The sequence below is a fragment of the Mirounga angustirostris genome, unplaced genomic scaffold, assembly GCF_029215605.1.
Source record: "Mirounga angustirostris isolate CCGP_5_RB_7025 unplaced genomic scaffold, mMirAng1.0.hap1 SCAF_14, whole genome shotgun sequence".
In the NCBI taxonomy this organism is placed as follows: Eukaryota; Metazoa; Chordata; class Mammalia; order Carnivora; family Phocidae; genus Mirounga; species Mirounga angustirostris.
Window position 1 is genome coordinate 13,864,476 of NW_026991722.1, and position 20,361 is coordinate 13,884,836.

At 47.2% G+C, this 20,361-nt stretch overlaps 1 protein-coding gene and 1 pseudogene across 4 annotated transcripts in view; both read right to left on the reverse strand.

Annotated features, from left to right (window-relative positions):
- The window catches only part of TNFRSF11A (TNF receptor superfamily member 11a), a 51,489-nt gene extending 41,156 nt beyond the window's left edge, over nt 1–10,333 (reverse strand). For all 4 annotated transcript variants that reach the window (XM_064578777.1, XM_054510274.2, XM_045886597.3 and 1 more), the window contains exon 1: nt 10,211–10,333. In XM_064578777.1, the coding sequence (XP_064434847.1) occupies nt 10,211–10,285 (75 nt within the window). In that variant the 5' untranslated portion in view covers nt 10,286–10,333. The remainder of the gene's footprint in view (nt 1–10,210) is intronic.
- Nucleotides 10,334–12,076: 1,743 nt separating this feature from the next.
- On the reverse strand, nt 12,077–16,077 carry LOC135362607 (tubulin alpha chain-like; annotated as a pseudogene).
- Between the last annotated feature and the right edge of the window lie 4,284 nt (nt 16,078–20,361).

Sequence of the window (20,361 nt, forward strand, 5' to 3'; positions counted from 1 at the left end):
CCCTTTGTTTTCTAAACACAGTAATTAGAATGGCTTTGACTTGTCTTTATATTATCACCCAAGAGGCTCCAGTGAATGCCGCTTTATTCTCCCAGTGCCCAGCTTTTCTTTCCCTTTTCTTTTTCTTTTCTTCCTTTCTCTCTCTTTCTTTCTCTTGCCATTCCTGATTTTTTTTTAACTTGTGTTCGTTTGAGATGAGAGCTACTTTTCTCTTCTTTCCTTAAAGTCAATGACCCCTGTGCTTCCAAGAGCGTGCTGGTCTGCTGAAGCCCAAGGTTCATTCTAGGCCCTGCCTTCATTCTGGGGATGCACCAAGCTAATAAGACCACTATCCCCCAACATGGCCAGAGAAGGAACTAGATGGTCCCTGGCCCTCAGAATGAAGTCCAGTGCTCTCAAATGTGCATAGAATCACCTGGAAATCTGATGAAAGTGCAGATTCTGATTCAGTAGGTCCGGGGCAGGCCCTGAGATTCTGCATTTCTAACAGGCTCCCGGGTGCTGCTGTGGCTGGTCTCCGTGTGGCAAGGTCAGAGATTACGTCAAAGACCAAGATCCAGAACTTTCTCATATCCCCAAACACCACACAGTCATCTCCATCTACATAAGGATGTTGAGAACCACCTCTCCCATTGCTGGATGCAGACACCATTTACCTTGAGGGGGAGTGAAGGAAGAATTGGCCCTTACAAAACACCTACTGTGCGTGAGGCACTATGCTGGAGGCTTTTCCTTTCTTTGACTTCCGGCATCCTCACAAAGAGACGGAGTGACCTGCTCAGACGGTTAGTGATGTAGCGAAGGCATGTAGCAAAGGCTCAGATTCTTGTTAAAGTGACGAATAATTCTTCCTGAAGGGCCACTGGGATCTCCTAACTTCCCTTTATAGAAGACATAATCATTTCCTACTAGTTCTGGATCAAACTCGAACTCCCAAGCATGGGCTTGGAAGAGTTCCACCAATTTTGGGCAAAATTAGAGCTACCCTGGGGAAGGGGGTTCCAAAATCAAAATCAGAAATCTCTTCCTGGGCTCAAATTCTCTTCCAATCGGGACAGAACACAGGTCTGCCGAACCAGCACACAACGCAGCTGGCCTAGCCTCATGCCCAGCACTCCGCCCTGGGAATGCGGGGCCTCTCGCCCTTTTATGAGGTCACTCTACATTCCCTGTCCAGGCAGAGCGGCCGGGTGCTCATGCCCCCTGCACTCCCTGGCCTGTGAGGCTCACTCTGCACAATTAAGATGACAACCACTCAGCTGTACATTCTGATCCTTTGCTCATTTGTAATTTTACGCATAAATCGGACCTTGACGGCCTGGTCACAGGGACCCCAACTGGGCCATGGAAAACCTGAGCTCATCAGAAGGGGGCAATGTTTTATGATTTCATTTAAAAAGTTTAAAACCTTGTAACCATTAGAAATTAATGAGTTAAAGTTTAAGACAGAGATTCCAGTTGTGCCCCCCGCCCCCGAATTTAATTGCCCCTGTATCTGACACTCCCTTGTCAGAGGTTTGGGGTCCGTGTCTAGGTTTCTTGCTACTGTGCATGGTAATACAAACCCCACCGGAGGCTCCCTCTCTCACTCCAAGGGAAAGCTCAAGACCTAATGGTGACCAGGGGCTGTGTACGTTCTGTCTTTCTGTTTGGAACTTTTCTCCTACTGCTTAGGGCAGAGACTTTTACGGCACTGAAAAACAGCTGTCATTAATAGGAAGGATTTAGATGCATGCCATGGTAGAGATGTCAAAATTGGAGTCAGGTCATTTGGGCCAAGAGAGGAGTCCCCAGATTCACTGTAATTATAGTAATACTAAGACATACAGAACCTTTAAAGAGATAATAGAGCTACATTCAGCCTGTCTCCCCTCCAGCCCACATCATCCAGCACAGAGCCGGGCAGGTGGCAGGAGGGGGACACACACAGGACGGTGACTTGTCCTGGCAGGAGCAGAGCGACGGTCCGGTGTACTCCCGGTGGGGGCAGCACAGAGGAGTCAGAGATGCCTCTGCGTCAGGAAGTGGCCGAGGTGATTCAATATGTCACATTTCTTTTCCTCCTGAGTCAGGGATCAACTGGCCCACGGACGGACGGACGGACGCTGTGCTGGGTGTTCGGGGTGCCAGTTTAAACTTGGCTGGCCTTAAAGTCACAGCATTTTTCTTTTTGCATAACAACAGTTAACCAAAGAAAACCCTCATGAGTGTGCACCCTGGATCCTGGTTATGGTATTTCCAGAAACACTAAAAAGCTTGCTTCTGTCCTAGCACGCCTAGAGGGTCTTGTTCCCATCCCCACCGGGTCATGCAGTCGACTGCATAAGCACCTTCCCTGAGCGGGGTAAGGCCATGTCACTGGAGGGGACCCTTGGGAGGAGTTCCAGCTGGACCACTTATGAGCTGTGCAACCTCTCCCTCCTGCTAAAAGTGGAGTGAGGATTAGGGAGAATCCATGTAAAGCACCAAGCACATCCTGGCACATGGTGGGGGGAGGGGGGATTCAACAAATGGCAGGTGTTTTTAATATAACCGATCCTATACTATTAACTTAGAGCTGAGCTCAAAACCTTTTTAGGGAATCCCAGGGTTTCCAGCAGTGGTTCTCAAGCTTCCTGGTGCATCGGAATCCCCCGGAGAGACTGTTAAACTGGATTGCTGGGCCCTGCCTCCAGAGGTTCTGATTCGGTAGACATGGGGTACGGCCCAGGAATGTGCATTTCCAAAAGCTCCCAGGTAGGGTGGATGCTGGGTCCAGGGACCACAGTCTCCACAGGGTAGAGTCCCAGCTCCTGAGGTTTGTCCACACAGCTCTTCACGACTAACCAGCTCACGCCCCCTCCTCTGCCAAGCCGGCCTGATCTTTTCCTGGTCTCTCTGGCCAGCCCTGGACTCCAGACATCAGGACTGGACTCAGTTTTCCCCTGTGTGCTCTGCCCCTTCCCCTGCTGCCTGCCCTCAGAAACACCCCACCCTCCAGGACCAGGTCACGAACTACCTGCTCCCGTGCATCTGCCCCACCCTGTGCTTCTGGCCATCTTGCGTGTTCCTCTTTTGTGGGGCTTTAGACCCTCATAACTGCAAGGAGTGCAGACTGTCCAGTCTTGTCTGCCCTCCTAGATGGGGAGCGTTCCGGGTCACGGGCAGTGTGGCAGGCGTCTGGCATTTTCCATGGGGTCTTCTGGACTTTTGTTTGTGTGTTTGTGGGGTTTTGCCACTAAGTACAAAATCAGGATCCACTGGATTGAAAGGAAAAAAAGCTGACAGATAGGTTAAAGGAACCAGAATGAATAACTCTGGGCAGAGGGAAGTTGTGGGTAACAATCTTCAACAATGGAAACATTAAAATAAAGAACATTGACCAACTGATCTTTACCCCTCTGAAAGAACAAATTTGAGGAAATGGGGTCAAATTGTGACATATCTGATTTAGGTCTGCTATAGGGAAGTTCCTGATATTGGGAATTATTAACAGTGAACTGGATTAGCAAAGGCGGATGTGAATAATCTCTACTCTCCTCTAAAGTGGAACAGATTCTCAACCGTGAAAGTTTTAAATGTGATGTTGCTTTTATATCTTGGGTACAAAGTTGAGAGGAGGGAAGGGCTCTTTACAGGTTTCTTCTAACTGGATATGGGTTTGGCAGCTGTTTGTGTTACTTAAGGATACACACTGTTAAGTTTGCTGCTAACTGCATTACAAAGAGTAACATATATATTTTTTTTTAAATCAGTACCTTAGGGAAGTGGTTGGTTTTCCCTCTGGGGGGGGTGTCATGAGAACCCACATGTGCCAACCCTGCGGGGCTAGTAGGATTTATGCAACACCGCAGTCCTCTCTTCCCACTTGCCAGGTTTAACCATCACATTCACGAAAAGCTAGAGAGTTTTTCTTCCTCATTTTTAATGGAAAGTCTTCAAATTTCTGGTGGTGGGAGGAAGTGGCTCTTGCACTCTCAACAGTGAACAGGAAATGTAATAAGTTATTATTACTCTGATAAACTGGAAGGATAGTTTTTGCAGTCAGTTCTTCCTTCCACTTTGAAACCTGGCAGCTTTCTGACCATGCTGGTGCCAGACGGGCCTCTGTGTCACCTGCTCAGATAGATTTTTTTTTTTTGGTGGGTGGGTGGCGGGGGAGGCAGAAGGGAACTGGGCAGAGAGAAAGGGAAACGCTCCTCTGTGGCGCTAGCAATCCACTGGGAAAACGTGTTTCGTGTGAGCGAAAGGGGTTTGCTGAGCCATAGTTCCAAGGTAAACACTGCTTCTATTCAGGGGCAGGTGACATATTTAAGGCCAGTGCAGGAAAACTGAGGGTCAGGTCACACCTGCTTTAATGATGGACCCTCTGGGATCCCTGGCTGCTTATCTCTCTTTAGTCCTGAGTTTGAGAGTTTTGATGTTGCCTACATCCTGAACTTCTGATTCAAAGACACCTTTAGGTCAGGAAATGGCTCTAAATTCCAGAGCACACAAATTTCCATGGATCCCAGGGCCTTGGGGCTCTTAGCTTGTTTACCTTGCTGGGGTGTGAAGAATTTTTGTCTCTGCCTTACAGTAAAATAATCCAAAGCAGCTGGGATTCAATGGCCTAAAATTCATCCTCCTTTATTGCTGGTTTAGGGAAAAGAAAAAAATCCTTCTTTACTTGAACCTGAGACAGAAATCTCCTTAAATAGCTGTGAGAAACACAATTCAAATGGTCAGCTATTTTACTCTGACATCTATCACATCTTTTTTTCTTTTTAAGTAATTGGTCCAACCACATCCTTTGCCCCTGTATTGTGGGCGCCTAGCACAGCTCGGCTGGCTCCGAAATCACTCCTGCACTTGGCTTCTCCTTTCTTTTGTCACTACACCGACCTGATTCAAGCCTTTACTAGCTCTTCCCCCGAACAGGGCAGTGGCCTCCTTACTGCCCCCTGGACCCACCCCCAGACACCCTTCCCCGTAATGCGCAAATCTGATCATGACCCTCCCCAGCGCACAATGCAGCGAGATAAAATCTGAACTCTTTTGCTTGCATATAAGGCCCTGGAGTGCTGGCTCGCTCTCCCTCCCTCTCCCACATGCCTTTGGGAGTCCAGGAGTGCTGTCTTTTTTAGAGTTCCCTGAAAACACTGCACTGTCATGTCTCTTGGCACCAGCCACCCTTGGCCCCCCAGACCAAACGCTGCCTCTTGTCCCTCCTTCTGAGCTTCAGACGTACACGACTGGATGGTAAGGAAGAAGGAGATATTCTTTCAGGCAGGTTAAAGCACTCTTTGTCCTGGGTGCCCACCACACATGGAAAAGGCTCTCAGTAAACAGGCCTCCTCTAATCCTCTGGGTGCAGGTCTAGCTGTGTGCCTCCTGGAGAAGGGGGCGCGGGCTATGTCCCTGGTCTCTGTCTCCCCAGCCTGTTGCAGAGTGTCCGGCATGCCGTAGTAGGTGCTCACTTTGTTGAAATAAATGAACACAGATTCAGTGTTATTTCTCACTCTTGGGTTCCCTGTCCTGAATGTGGCAGTCCGCAGACATCAAAGGCTGAAAGAGGAGGGGCCCACACAGCAAATACAGATATCAAGTGATCAGCACACATCCATAAAGAATGACGGGGGGCGGGGGGGGCTCTGCCGTTTCTCACGGCAGCACCCGGCAGCCCTTGACTTCGGAGACAGAGGGGAAGCCTGCCAGGGGCACACAGGCAGGTCGGTCTTGCTGCAGGAAACAGACTGAGCTTGTCTCTCAGAATGAGGACAGAGATGTGGGGCTGTGCTTAATCTCACTCGCCGCCCACGCGGGGCTTAACCTCAAAAGCTCACTAAGAACTTCAGACGGACCAAGTCTTTTGTTTTGCTGAAGCTCCCTGTCTCCATCTTGGTTTCTTCGGGCTCAGTGTTTTGGGGGCAGAAAGAATAAAATGAGTTTCTAGAGGTGGATCCTATGGGAAGCCCACTCATTGCAAGCAGAGGGAAACACAAAGAGAAAGGGAATGACTTCCTACCAACCAGGTGGAGAACATAACGGTGTGGTGCTCTGAGGGAGAATCACCTGCTGGGCAGAATGCTCCCCAGGCCAGCTCTGGGTGCCTGGAGGTGAGGCCAGGTTGTCTCAGGCTCAGTCAGGGGTGCTGCCCTGTGGACTGGGGTCAGGATGCTGCAGGGAGATAGCAGACAGGCCACTGGTTGTCTAGGGAGGCCACCTGGCCAGGCAGGTAGGTGCCCTTGGGAGTGAATCACCTGGAGAGCCGTACCAGCAACAAAACAAAACAAACAAACAAACAAAACAAAAACCAAACCAAACCAAGACAAAACAAAAATGGCCTAGACAACATTCCTAATCCATTGGACACACCAGGACACACCGTGTGGGAAAAACACTAATGTTGTTTTCCCCTGTACTTCAAAAATAGGAAAATACAATGAGGGAAATTTTAATACTGACATGGCATATAAAGTTCACGCAGCGCCTTCTTAACACAACACTCTCTGCAAAGGAGGCCCTGGTCTGGAACTCCCCTTTTCATGGCCTCATAAAACACTGATTTACTGACCTTCAAAGATACACCTTTATTGTTTCAGTTTTCCTGGTGTAAGAATTTCTGGTAGATAACTGAAAAAGCAAGCTCATATTTCCTTATCAACACAGAGAATGTGTTTATATTACAGATTTGTCATTTTGGGGGCGGGGGGAGTAGTGGGAAGGAAGTAACAGGCGAGGTATTTGAAATACTTGTTATCAACAGAATGGACTAAAAGACCACTGATCTACATGTCTGTGGTTCTCCAAACAAAGTATTAACATATAGCCAAGTCTTCTCTCTAGGATGGGAGGGGGCAGGAAGACAGCAAGCAGGTGCCTATCCTACAGCCTGGAGCTCCACTCTAGGGGATTTCCTCCGTGGGGTCTCCCCACAGGCTTTTCCAGGGCCCTGTGGCTTATCTGTCTGATCAGTCTACCTTACCACCTCAGCAAGGGCCATACAAGAGCTATCTCAAAAACTGTAAATGTTTAATGACTTGTCTGTTGTCGGTTTTCCTGAATTAAGTGCTTTGTACTATCTGTAAAGTCATTAAAAAAAAAAAAAAAAACAACCAACGTGGGTTGTTTTGGTTTGTTTTTTCAAGATTCCTTTGGGCCTGAACCGCTCACACCACCCTCTCGACTAGAGAGCTTTCCTTCCCCAACAGCTTCTTGGCATCAATCCCTCTTTGACCCTTGATTTCCCATCTGTGCTGCAAAGACCACTTCAGAAAAAACCCCCTCCTGCAGACGTCCACCCTAATTGCTCTAGCTGCACTCTTTCCCTCCTTCTCTCCGCCCCCACTCTGCACTTCCGTCATCACGTGCTGCCTTATTATTATTACAGATTCACCTGTCTAGTCCTCTGACTAGACAGTGGCCCGTGAACGTAGTTGTCTTCGTCCTGTTTCTCACCAGCACGGTGTGGGTGTCGCAGGCCATAAATCTTTGTTGGCCTAGGTCTGAATGAATCTGCCCTTAGGTCGTAGATAACTGGGGACAAACACGGCTACTTCCAGTCAGTGACCTTAAGGAAAACAGCGAGCTTCTCTATTTTCTTACTGGGAATAAACAGCAGAACTATTAACATAAAATCATAAAATGTTTTTATCGGTGGGCAAACACTGAAAACAAATTCCCTCCCAGATACGAGCAGAGATCTAATCACAGGAACTTTTTTTTTTTTTTAAGATTTTATTTATTTATTTGACAGAGAAATACACAGCGAGAGAGGGAACACAAATGGGGAGTGGGAGAGGGAGAAGCAGACTCCCTGCCGAGCAGGGAGCCCGATGCGGGACTCGATCCCGGGACTCCAGGATCATGACCTGAGCCGAAGGCAGTCGCTTAACCAACTGAGCCACCCAGGCGCCCCACAGGAACGTTTTAAAAGGCAAAACTTTCAGCCTTCCAGGGATGTTTCAATCTATCTACCAGAATGTCAATGAAACAAAATACAATACTTGTAGACAAAGCACTTTCTAGAAGCCAGCTTTGCCAGCGATTTTACAAAACCAACACGCCCTGCCTCTCACTAAGCCGCTCTTCAAGCCTTGCCCAGGGTGTGATAACTAACACCAGTGGATTGCCAATGCCATTCCTTTTCTTTTTTTGAACGAATGAACCGGTTGGCCAAAGAAGCAATGAAACACTCAGAGAACCACATGCCACAGCTGAACATACCACGTTACCATCTGGGGGTAATACTGCCACTGTTCCAACACCCAGCCCCGCCTTTCAGAATTAATGGATTTCCACTGGTGGGACTGGGCACAGACTTCTATCATTTGATTAGAACTGTCGTAATATCATCGGTTTCCTGTTTAGGTATGACTCAAAACTGCACCTAATTCGAGTGGCCAAAAGGGAAAGGGAGGGGAAATAGCACTTGCTGAAAGCTATCTCCAAAAAAATAAATTTGTTTTCATAGCATCTGCTGTTCATATTAGAACCTACGGCGTCGAATGAATAGATGTATGTATGTAGTTTTTGCAAGAGCAGCGTGAGATGCTTTTTTGGAACTGCAGAGTGGGTAGGTTTTTCTCAGGTAGCTAACCGTTCACGGGCACCCTGGTCCTTTAGTTCAAATAAGGTAGCACCCTGTCCAACCTGTCGAGCACTTCATTAAGCAACACCTGACGTGCTTAAAATGAAAAATTCCATTAGGTTTTTCCGCCTTCTTTTCCCTCCGCCATTCTAAGAGACCCGTACCCATAGGAGCGGAATAGAATGAACCTTCACGAGAGTTTTCTGCTCCAACCTACAGCATATTCCTATTATTTTTGTCCAGACTTTAAATCCCAAGCCAGCTTCCCCCCCCCCCCCCCGGCCCATCTCGCACCCCAAACACAGCTCTACAAGTGCCTCTCCCGTCTTCACGGGTTCTGGGCCATTCTGCGGAGCCCCTGTCAACAACAGCCTCAGCCAACTGTAACAGAAGGGAAATCTGAAACTGCCGAAACCATGAAAACCACCACCATTCACTCTTCCCTCTGAGGAACTTCCAAGCATACAAGGTTTTTATCGTGCTTGCGGCGCTCGGCTTGCTGCACTTCAGCTCTCCTCCAGGAGGTCAGGAAATCAGGAACCAGCTTTATTTATTGGCAACTGTGCTGAGTGATGTGGTAAAGAAATTTCTTTCTGAGCAAACCAGGCGGCAACAAGGATCTGAGAGGGTGTTCATCTTCGGGCACGCTGAAGCCTCGCCCTCCCGAGGCAAAGGGCGGACGGCCCCCGTGGGGAGCCCCAGGTGCATCCCGGGCTGGGGAGCCCCAGAAGGGCTGGCAGCAGCGAGGACGAGCCCCGCGCCGCTGGGCATGCCTGCCATCCCAGCCCCAGCCCGGGCTGAGCTCGCGCACAGCGGGGCTCAGTTTCGGGCTCCCCCCCGCCCCGGCCCCCCGCCTGAAGCACCCCATGGGCCTTGGTTTCTCCAACTGCAAACAGTATTCTGTCCTAAGGTCATCAGAGTGTTTCCAAGGACAAGTGATTCTATGGGCATTCTATGGGTGCACCTTAAGCTGTCAGTGGGGAGAGTCGGAGGGGAGGACGAGACAGAAAAAACAGAATGGGGGGGCATAAAAAGAAAATCTTATGTCAGATTCTGCGGCAGTTGCCCGCAGACACTGCCAAATTCGGCTTCACTGCGCGCTCTAGACATCCCGGTGAGGCGACGAGCCTTGCTCTCTCGTCTTCAGGTGACCAACGAAACTGAGGTGGGGAGAGGGTGCGAAGCCAGGTAGAGGGAAGGGCCTAGCGCTCCCGAGGGACTCAAAATGGCCTGGAAGGGGCGGTGATGTGCAGGAGCGCTTAGCTAATGTGGGCCCGTCTGCGGCTCTGAATTCCCCCCTCGCTTATTCCGTTCGCGGGCGGACAGGGGCCGCGTCGGCACGGCAGCTACTCTGCGTGGGAACTCGAATAACTGCCCTCAAAGCCTGCCACGAAGCGGACTTTTGGAAGCCCGTGTCCGGGTGCTCGGGCCCCGCGACTCCGGGTTCTGCGCCCCGACACCCCTCCGCTCGCCCTTCCCGCCCCTCCACCGTCCAAGCCGCGGGACCCCTTTCCGCCGTCTCCTGCTTCTCGGCCAGGTCCCAGGACGTCCCCGGCCGTCTCGCTGCCCCCGCGCCCGGGACCCTCCCCAGCTCCCGAGGAGGCGTCGCGCGCGGGCACGGGTGCGCGGGGAGCGGGAGCGGCCGGGCGGCCTCCTTACCTGCAGCGGGCCGAGCAGCGCGCAGATCGTGAGCAGCGCGGGCAGCGGGCAGCGCCGCCGGGCGCGCGGAGCCATGGCGCGGTGGGCGGGCGGGCGGGCGCCGCGCTCTGCGGCCTCTGCGGCCCGGGCTGCGCGGCTGTCTGGGACCTCCCGGTCGGCCCGCCCCGCCCCGCCGCCGCGCGCGGCCCCGCCCCGCCCCGCCCCGCCCCGCCCCTCCACCTGTCCCCGCCCGCCCGCGCGGCGCCCCCTCCCGCCGGCCCGGGCCGCGCCCGCCAGGTGGTGCCCGAGCGCGGGGCGCGCCCCTTCCGTTCCTCGGGCTTGCGGGCGGACCCGGGCCACGGGGAGGTGAGGGTGGCGGGGGGCGAGCTGAGGGAGCGCCGCCCCGCCGTCCGCATCCTCTGCGGCAGCGGGCGCGTGAGTGAGCCCGGAGCTTCCCAGCCTTGGCTCTTCGTGTTGCACGCCGCCCGTGGGCAGACGGGGTTGCCTGACCTGCGGTGTCTTCCACGTTCGCGGGCATCGACCGCTCTGCGCCCAGACCTCCGGCGCCGGCTTCCCCGGGAGGACGCGCAGTGGCGGCCTAGCCCGCCCGCCGGCGGCCGCTGGAGTCCGCGCGCTCAGCCCTGGCCGACCCCGCCTCCCGAGCGAGGGTGGATGCCCCGCCGCCCTGGAATTAGCCAGAAGAGGATCTTCGTTGGGGAATTCGAGGACTACTGCGCAAAGGTCACCACAGTATACCGTCCAGCACGCTTCATACAATCCTCCTTCAAAGGTTCCCGGCCAGCAGCCAGTTTTTCTTGCCTCTGCGCCAGGATCTTGCTCCAGGCTGCCCGCCACCGCCCTGTCTCCGGCCTTGACGCGTCCCTTTCCGGGGATGGAAGTAGCCAGTGTCCGGGGCACTGCACCTGTCGCTCTCGTCCCCTGCTATTCCTTGCTTGGGAGAGTACCTTCCCTCACATTCTAGGCCGATGCTGGTCGCACACACACACGCTCCTTTCCATAACTTTTTGAGTGAAAATACTTGTCCGGGGCGCCTGGGTGGCTCAGTCGTTACGCGTCTGCCTTCGGCTCAGGTCATGATCCCAGGGTCCTGGGATCGAGTCCCACATCGGGCTCCCTGCTCTGCGGAAAGCCTGCTTCTCCCTCTCCCACTCCCCCTGCTTGTGTTCCTGCTCTCGCTATCTCTCTCTCTCTCAAATTAATAAATAAAATCTTTAAAAAGAAAGAAAAGAAAATACTTGTCCGGTGTCAACAGAAGGTTCTGTTTTGAATTTCTTGAGTGCCAGCTATCTACTTGCCTTACTTTTGGCCCAGTGCATGGTGTATCCTAGTGAATATTCTATATGATCTTTCACCGTTGTTGGGTGAAGTGGGTTTTAAATATCAATTAGGTCAAATTGTTTGAAATGTCATTTTCTGTCTACTTGTTCTGAGAAAACTGGAAATTTACAATAACTGGGTTTATTTATTTTTTCCTTTCGTTCTCAACCCCCCCCCACACACACTTGTTTTTGAAGCTCAGATTAGAGACATAAACATCTCAGATTATTATGTCTTCTTGATGAATTGACTTTTCATCATTGTTATATGTCCTCCTTGATCCATGATAAAACTTTGGGTTCTGAAGTCTACTTTGATATCCGTTATATAGCCACTTCACCTTTCTTATGAATAGCATTTACTTGGGATATCTCTTTTTCTTTCTTTCTTTCCTCTCCTCTCCTCTCCTCTTCTCTCCTCTCCTCTCTTCTCCTCTCCTCCCTTCTCCTCTCCTCCCCTCCCCTCCTTCCTTCCTTCCTTCCTTCCTTCCTTCCTTCCTTCCTTCCTTCCTTCCTTCCTTTTCTTTTCTTTCTTTTTACATTTAAAATAGAAACTTAAAACAAAAGAAAGAAAGAAATACCAGCTTTTCTGCCCATGGATGCTGGTGTGTAAGCATCATTAAAGTCTCCCCTCCCAAGGCCCTCATGCCTAAGTCAGAGTCTCCCAAAGAGCCTGAACAGCTGTGGAAGCTCTTCATGGGAACTCTGAGCTTTGAAACAACTGATGAGAGTCTGAGGAGCCATTTTGAGCAATGTGGAAAACTCACGGACTGTGTGGTAATGAGAGATCCGAATACGAAGCACTCGGGAGGCTTTGGGTTGTTTGTCGGTTTGCCACTGTGGAGGAGGTAGATGCAGCCATGAATGCAAGGCCACATAAGGGGAGTGGTCTCAAGAGAAGATTCTTAAAGACCTGGTGCCCCCTTAACTGTAAAAAAGATTTTTGTTGGTGGCGTTAAAGTAGGCACTGAAGAACATCATCTAAGATTATTTCGAACAGTATGGGAAAACTGAAGTGATTGAAATCATGACTGACTGAGGCAGTGGTAAGAAGAGAGGCTTTGTAATATTTGGTGACCATGACTCTGTAGACAAGGTTGTCATTCAAAAATCCCACACTATGAAAGGCCACAAGTGGGAAGTAAGGAAAGCCCTGTCTAAGCCAGAGATGCGAGTGCTTCATCCAGCCAAAGAGGTGGAAGTCGTCCTGGAAACTTTGGTGGTGGCCGTGGAGGTGGTTTCGTGGAAATGACAACTTTTGTCATGGAGGGAACTTCAGTGGGCGAGGTGGCTTTGGGGGCAGTTGAGGTGGTGGCAGATATGGTGGCAGCGGGAATGGCTATAATGGATTTGGTAACGTTGGAAGCCATTTTGGGAGTGGCGGAAGCTATAATGATTTTGGCAATGACAACAATCCATCTTCAAATTCTGGGCCCTTGAAAGGAGGAAATTGCGGAGGCAGAGCTCTGGCCCCTATGGTGGTGGAGGCCAATACTTTGCCAAACCACAAAACCAAGGTGGGTATGGTGGTTCCAGCAGCAGCAGTAGCTAGGGCAGCGGCAGAGGATTTTCATTCCTGCCAGGGAGCGAAGCGGAGCGGCAGAGAGCCAGACAAGGGAAACGGAAGCTACTTCTAACACATTTGTGAATTCAGCCAAGAACAGTGGTGGCAGGGCCGGGCTGCTACGAAGAAGACATGCTTTAGACAATAGTTATGTGTGGGGGCAAAACACTTGAGGACTGTATTTGTAATTGTATAACAGGTTATTTTAGTTTCTGTCCTGTGGAAAGTATAAAGCATTCCAACAAAGGGCTTTAATGTCGTGTATTTTTTTGTTTTGTTTTTTGCACCCATGCGGTTGATTGCTAAATGTAATAGTCTAATCATGATGCTGAATAAATGTCTTTTTTCAAAAAATGTGCTTGTGTAAAGTTAGTCAACTTGAAGTCAACTTGAACTTGGTAAACTACCCCAACAGTGTGAAGTTAGAATTCCTTCAGGGAGATGTCAGGTTCCATTAGAAATTTACTTGCAACCTGCTTGGGCAGAGAAGCCATTGTTTCCACAGACTTTGGTGTAGTTGAACTGACAGTTAATGTGTTGTGACCTGTAGTTTACCATTAAAAGGGTCACCCAAGCAAAGTCATGGAGTTTATTTGGTTATCAATATGATTGTTGGCACATGCTATGCAATATATCTAAATATGAATTGAATTCATATTGAAATATGAGTAAGTATCAGATAAAATTATAGATGGGATTAAAGCTTGTATATCATTCATTATGTGTAAGCAATAAACGATTTAATATCCTCTTGATAATAATAAAAAAAAAATCACTTTTGTTGACAAGTTAGGGCCACAATGGACAGCTTCACAGAACAATGGAAATAGGACAGTCCCAGGACAACAGAGCGGAAAATTGCAGCAGACAGGTAGAACTTTTCATCCTCATCCTCTCCCTGAGTACTATCCACTCCAACCTCCTCATAATCCTTCTCAAGGACAGCTATGTCATCACGGGCCTCAGAAAAATTTCTTCCGCCATGCCCTCGTCTACATCCAAGTGAACAAAAGCATGCTTGCCATACATCAGATCAACCTTGTGGTCCAGCCAAGCCCAGGCCTGAGCAATGGCTGTGGTGTACTTTAGCCAGATCTCCACCAGCTACCACCGTGGGAGGCTGGTACTTAACCCAGCTTTGAAGCCAGTGGGATGCTACACTTGGTCTTGATGGTGGCAATGGCAACATTGACATCTTTGGGAACCCTGTCGCCATGGCACAACAGGCCACAAACCCTGTATTTACCTCAGCAGGGGACACATTTCACCATCCGGTTGGCTGGCTCAGAGCATGGGCGGTGGTTTCAGCTACAGTAGCTGTTCATGGTAGGCTTTCTCAGCAGAGATAACAGGGGCGTATGTGGCCTGAGAGAAGTAAATGTGGGAATAAAGGCTTGGTCTGGAATTCTGTCAAATCAACATTCAGGGCTCCATCAAATCTGAGGGAAGCAGTGATGGAGGACACAATTTGACCTGTCAACCTATTTAGGTTAGTGTAGGTTGGGCATTCAGTATTGAGGTTTCTACAATAGATGTCATGGATGGGCTCGTTGTCCACCATGAAGGCACAATCAGAGTGCTCCAGGGTGGTGTGGGTAGTAAGGATGGAGTTGCAGGGCTCAACTACAGCTGTGGAAGCCCAGGGGCTGGGTAAATGGAGAACTCCAGCTTGGACTTCTCATCGTAATTGGCAGAGAGTTTCCATCAGCAGGGAATTGAACCTAGAACCAGTACTCCTACCAAAGCTGTGAAAACCAGGAAGCCCTAAAAATCTGTGCCCTGGTCTGTGAATTTGGTCCAAGGCGAGGTCAATGATCTCCTTGCCAATGGTGTAGTGCCTAGGGCCACAGTTACTGGCAGCATCTTCCTTGCCTGGGATGAGCTGCTCAGGGTGGAAGAGCTGGTGGTAGGTGCTGGTACAAACTTCACAAATGATGGTGGGTTTCTGGTCTACCAACGCTGCCCTGGGCACATACTTGCCAACACCTGTCTCAGTGAAAGAGTCATCTCCTCCCCCAAGGGTCTTGTCACTTGGCATCTGGCCATCAGGTTGGATGCCTGTTCCAGGCAATGGAGTTCCCAGTAGTCATTGCCCATCTGCACACCAGCCTGGCCACCATGGATGGAGATGCCTGAGACTTGTAGGGCTCTGCAGGGCTGGAGAGGGCAAGGGGATGGTGACAAGGATCTCCCACTGACAGACTACCAAGGATTCCAGGGGAGAAGCGGTGAGAGGCAGGCCAGCCTGGAGGGCCCCAATATACCACCCTCCCTCCCTACCATGCTCTCGGCCAAGTGGCCAGAGGGTGGACACTGGACCCCAACCAGGCCTCTGCAGGCCCACCTCCAACCCCCTGGGACCCACTCGGTTGCCTTGGCCTGAGGGTGTGTGATGCTGATTGGTGGGTTCAAATGTTCAAGGCAAACTCCTCTGAAGGAGCCAGATCTAGGAAGGGGAGGAGACATCCTGGGGCCACAGAAGGGCCAGTAGGGCGAGGACGAGGATGGAGATGGCTATTGGAAGGTTAAGAAAGGCGAAGCAGCTGCTGCGTCCTCAGTGGGTTTTGGGGGTGCGTCAGGTAGGCAAAGCCCAGGGGAGAAAAGGCGCCAGGGAAAGAAAGTCATGGCCAGAGCCTCGGGAGTGCAGACCCTCCAGCTCTGCCATGTCCCTGGGCTCCGGACCATCCCTTTCAATTTAAATCTATTTAAAGTGACAGCATATAATTGGGTCTTGCTCTTTCATGTTATCTACTTTGACAGTCTCTATCTTTTCATTGGAGTTTTTCAGACCATTCACATTTAATGTGATTATAGAGATGGTGAAATTCGAGTCTACTATCTTGCTGTTTGTTTTCGGTTTGTTCCATCTTTGTTCCGATGTTTTCATCTTCTTTTGGACTATTTTTTAGGATTCCATTTTGTCTCCACTGTTAGCTTATTTTATATACCTCCTTGTATTTCTTCAGCTTTGGGTTTACAGTATGCATCTGTAACTTATCATAGTCCACCTTTGGATACAACTTTGCCACTTCATGTATAGTGTAAGGGCCTTAGAGCAGCATACATCCATTTCCCCCCCCCAGCTTTGTGCTTCTGTAGTCAGACTACTGGTTTTGCACTGTAACTCCCTACTGTGCAGCCTGCCCAGCTACTTCCGTGCTTTTGGAAAGTTCTCTGGTAGTGCCGACTTAAAAAAAATTAAAAGTGCAAATATCCTTTGAAAAAGCAATTCCATGTCTTGGACTCTAATATATCAAGATATAAAGAGAGACATACAAGGATGCTTATTTACCTTAGCATTTTTGTAAAACCACAAAAAGAGAAAAATGTGAGTGTTCATGGAGAAATGGTAGAAAAAATTCTAGTCCCTTGTAGTATAGAATATAATGCAGTTGCTTAAGACAATTAAGTGGTTTCGGAAAGATGTCTATTGTTATTAAGTAAAAGAAGCAAGTTATAGAGTAATGTCCCATGTTTGTAAACAATCATAAACATGATTTTATTATATATGCAAAGGACGTTTCTAGAAAGACAATAATAATAGCAAACAATAATAGCATACTTAAGCATGCAAATTCATTTAATCCTTGCCACAGCCTTGCAAGGAATGTTATTAGTCCCATTTTACAGATGAGGAAACTGAGGCACAGAGTGGTTAATAACTTGCCTTAGGGTCACTTGCCAATAGTGGCAGAACTGGGATTCAATCCCTGGCTATCTGGCTCTGGAGTGTTATCCCACCTCACTAACCATCAGATTTTTAATATCAGGTGAGTTGATGAAGGGAAAGAAGAAATGAACAACTTTAGGTATCTGGACTACTGTTGTCTGGAATGTGGAGACAGGCTTTCTAGAAAAAGCAATGGTGTGAAAGCCAGATGAGATTAGGATTTTGCTACAAGGAACTGACTTGTGGAGAGGATACTTTCACCGTGGCACTTCATGAGAAATACCAAGGCTTGCTCCTGGCACATTTCCAACATTACCCCCTTCTTTTCTCAAAAAAGATTAAAGGACTTAAACTTCTGCTTGGAAAGCCCCAGAGGTGAGTGTGCTGGTTTGGAAGCACTTTGAACAATAGAATGCCCATGTTAACACGTTAAATCTACTAGCAAAAAAAGACCTTAATTTAAAAAAAACTGTATTACTTTTTGAAGGCTCTATTTCTATATTTACAGAACTATCATTCGCATAATTCAAATATTTTATAAATATTAATGTAGAATACCATTTGGTAACAAAATCTACTAAAATGGGCCTGAGGATGTCATCTTTCCCAGAAAAACAGCATTATTATTATCAGGAACAGGGAAGTTATTTCAAATACTGTTTTTCTCTCTTAAGTCAAGGATGCACACATTACCGTTAGGTTGTTCATCATTTACAGAAACTAGTTTAAATGTTATTTATGATTTAAGAACCCCCACCCATTTACCAGCACATGTACAATTAAATTTTGGTTATATGTAATGAATGTAAAAATACATTTTAAGCAAAAGATATTTTAGTATATAGTAAAGTTAAATGTTTCTGATTTTAAAAAGTAATCAGCTGACAATGAATTGTACTTACTTGTACTAAGGAAAAATAAAGTACATTATGCAAATACAGGAATCATAGGTTTATATGAAAATTCTTCTATATGGATAGTGTGCATCTTACCCTGGAAATCCCCACTACTTCCCACTTCTGCATGAACTCTTTAGTTTTCAGAATCAAAAAGGTAACATAAAAATGTAGCTATCATTTTTGTTTCTAGTGGATGGCCTTTAAGTTTTATATTACATTTTAATGCAATATTTTAATTTTAACGTGACATTTTAATCTTCATTCAGGCAGCAGAAAACAGAGGCACCATCTTGTTAATGAAATCCTTATTTTTTGACATGGTGATATCAAAATAGTCACTATTACTGTGGTAAGGAGCTAAAGAGAATACATTAAAAAAGCAAGTTTATTATTTATTTTAAAATTTATTAAGTAAATGTAGGACTTTACAAATCTTTCAGGGAAAACTTACTAATAAATACAAATGCTTTTATCACCTACCCTGTTATGTTCTGCTCTTCTTCTCATCTTGCCCATGAGATACTTTTTAAACAAAAGTAAGGCATTGATAAATCAGTGTTGATTCAGAGATAAATTAAGGCACAATACTATCCCGTAATGATATCCAAACAGCACATGAAAATTTATGGAAATTTTGAACTGTATACATGGAAACCTATTTTGCTTGCTTTGGTAGACAAGTTTTTTTTTTTTTTTTTTTTTTTTTTAGTTCTACAGATTTGATATTCAAAATAAATGAATTTCTGAACTGACCTGTAAAACTAGTAGTTACCACTACTTTTTGGATATTTTGTTACAGATAAAATGGTTTCAAGTGGAAACAGAGAGGGAATTTACATTTCCTCTACTTCCCTTCTTCTTAACCCTATTTGAATACTACGAGGGACGAAGTAGCTGTATGTCCCTTATATACAAACACAAGAACAAATACTATCCTATATGCTGATGGCACTTCTGCTTTCAGACTGGTCAGGTTCAGACTGGCCACAATAGACAACTAATGTTGCCAATCTACATGGAGACGGAACGGTTTCTTTTCAACAACACTTTTATTGAAGTAGAACATACATCAAGTGTACAGCATGGCTAATTGTCATAAAATGAAGATGTACATGGAGCCAGCCCCCAAATCATGAAGTAGAACAGAACCCCCAAAGCCCCTTTAATCATTAACCCCTCATCCTACTTGATAGATTTAATTAGAACACCAGTGATTCACTTTGTCTGCTTTTGGACTTTATATAAATGGAGTCTGCACTGTAGTATTACCTTGTGTATGGGTTTTGTTCAATATTATTTGTGAGACATCCAGCTCATTACTGTGTAATTTCCATAGTATGGAATATATCACTCTTTATTTGTCATTCTATTGGTGAAGGATATTTGGGTTATTTCACATGTTGATGGAATCAGATTGCTAATATTTAGTTTAAGAGTTTTTATATCTAAGAGATTGGCCTGTCATTATTCTTTTTTTCAATGGGGTCAATTTTTGGTGTCAGTATGTTGCTGGGCAAGACTGTGAAATATATGGAAGAACTTTGAAAGGGTGTGTAAGAATGCCATTTTTTTCTTAAATATTTGGTAGAACTCACTGATGAAGCCATATGAGCACTGGGCTTTCTTTGGGGCATAGTTTGAAATTACACGTTCAATTTCTTTAATAGATCTAGAACTACTGAGATTTTGTTTCTTCTTGTGTTGGCTTTTTAAAGTTTATGTTTTTTTAAAGTAGGCTCCACGCCCAATATGGGGTTTGAATCCACCACCCTGAGATCAAGAGTCACATGTTCTACTGGCTGAGCCAGCCAGGTGCCCCTTTGTGTTGGTAATAGTAATATGTCCTTCCCTCTTAACTTTTTAATTTTATTGGTACCCATGTAGGATCATTTTCCTTTTGCTTGAACAATTTCTTACAGTTTTTCATTCAGTGTGGGTCTGCTGATAACAAATTGTGTTTTTTGGCAGGGGGCAAGAGTTGTCTAAAAATATCTTAATTCACCTTTATTGTAAAAGGTATTTTTGCTGAGTATAGAATTCTAGGGTAGCAGTTATTTTCTTTCAGTATTTTATTTATTTATTTAATTTTTATTTTAAGTAGGCTTTACTACTGTGATCACGACCCAGAGATCAAGAGTCGCATGCTCCACCAACTGGGCCAGCCAGGTGCCCCTTCTTTCAGCACTTTTTTTTTAAAAGATTTTATTTATTTATTTGACAGAGAGAGAGACAGCGAGAGAGGGAACACAAGCAGGGGGAGTGGGAGAGGGAGAAGCAGGCTTCCCGATGAGCAGGGAGCCCAATGCGGGTCTCGATCCCAGGACCCTGGGACCATGACCTGAGCTGAAGGCAGACGGCTGAGCCACCCAGGCGCCCCTTTTTCAGCGTTTTAAAGATATCATTCTTTTTTTACTGTTGGTAAGTAAACTATGAGTCTTACATTGCTGCTTTTCAGATTTTCTCTTTGTATTTGTTTTTCAGCAGGTTTACTATGACATGTGTAGGCTTAGTGTACTTTGAATCTATCCTGGTTTGTGTTTCATTGACGTTCTTGATGGTTCTTGTCAGTTTGAGAGAATTCTTGGCCATTTTGCTTTGCAAATAGTATTTCTACCCATTCTTTCTTTTCTTTCAGCCTCATATGACTTTTACCCTCTTTTCTGTGTTTTGCATTAAAAAAAAAATGTGTGCTGCTTCCTGTT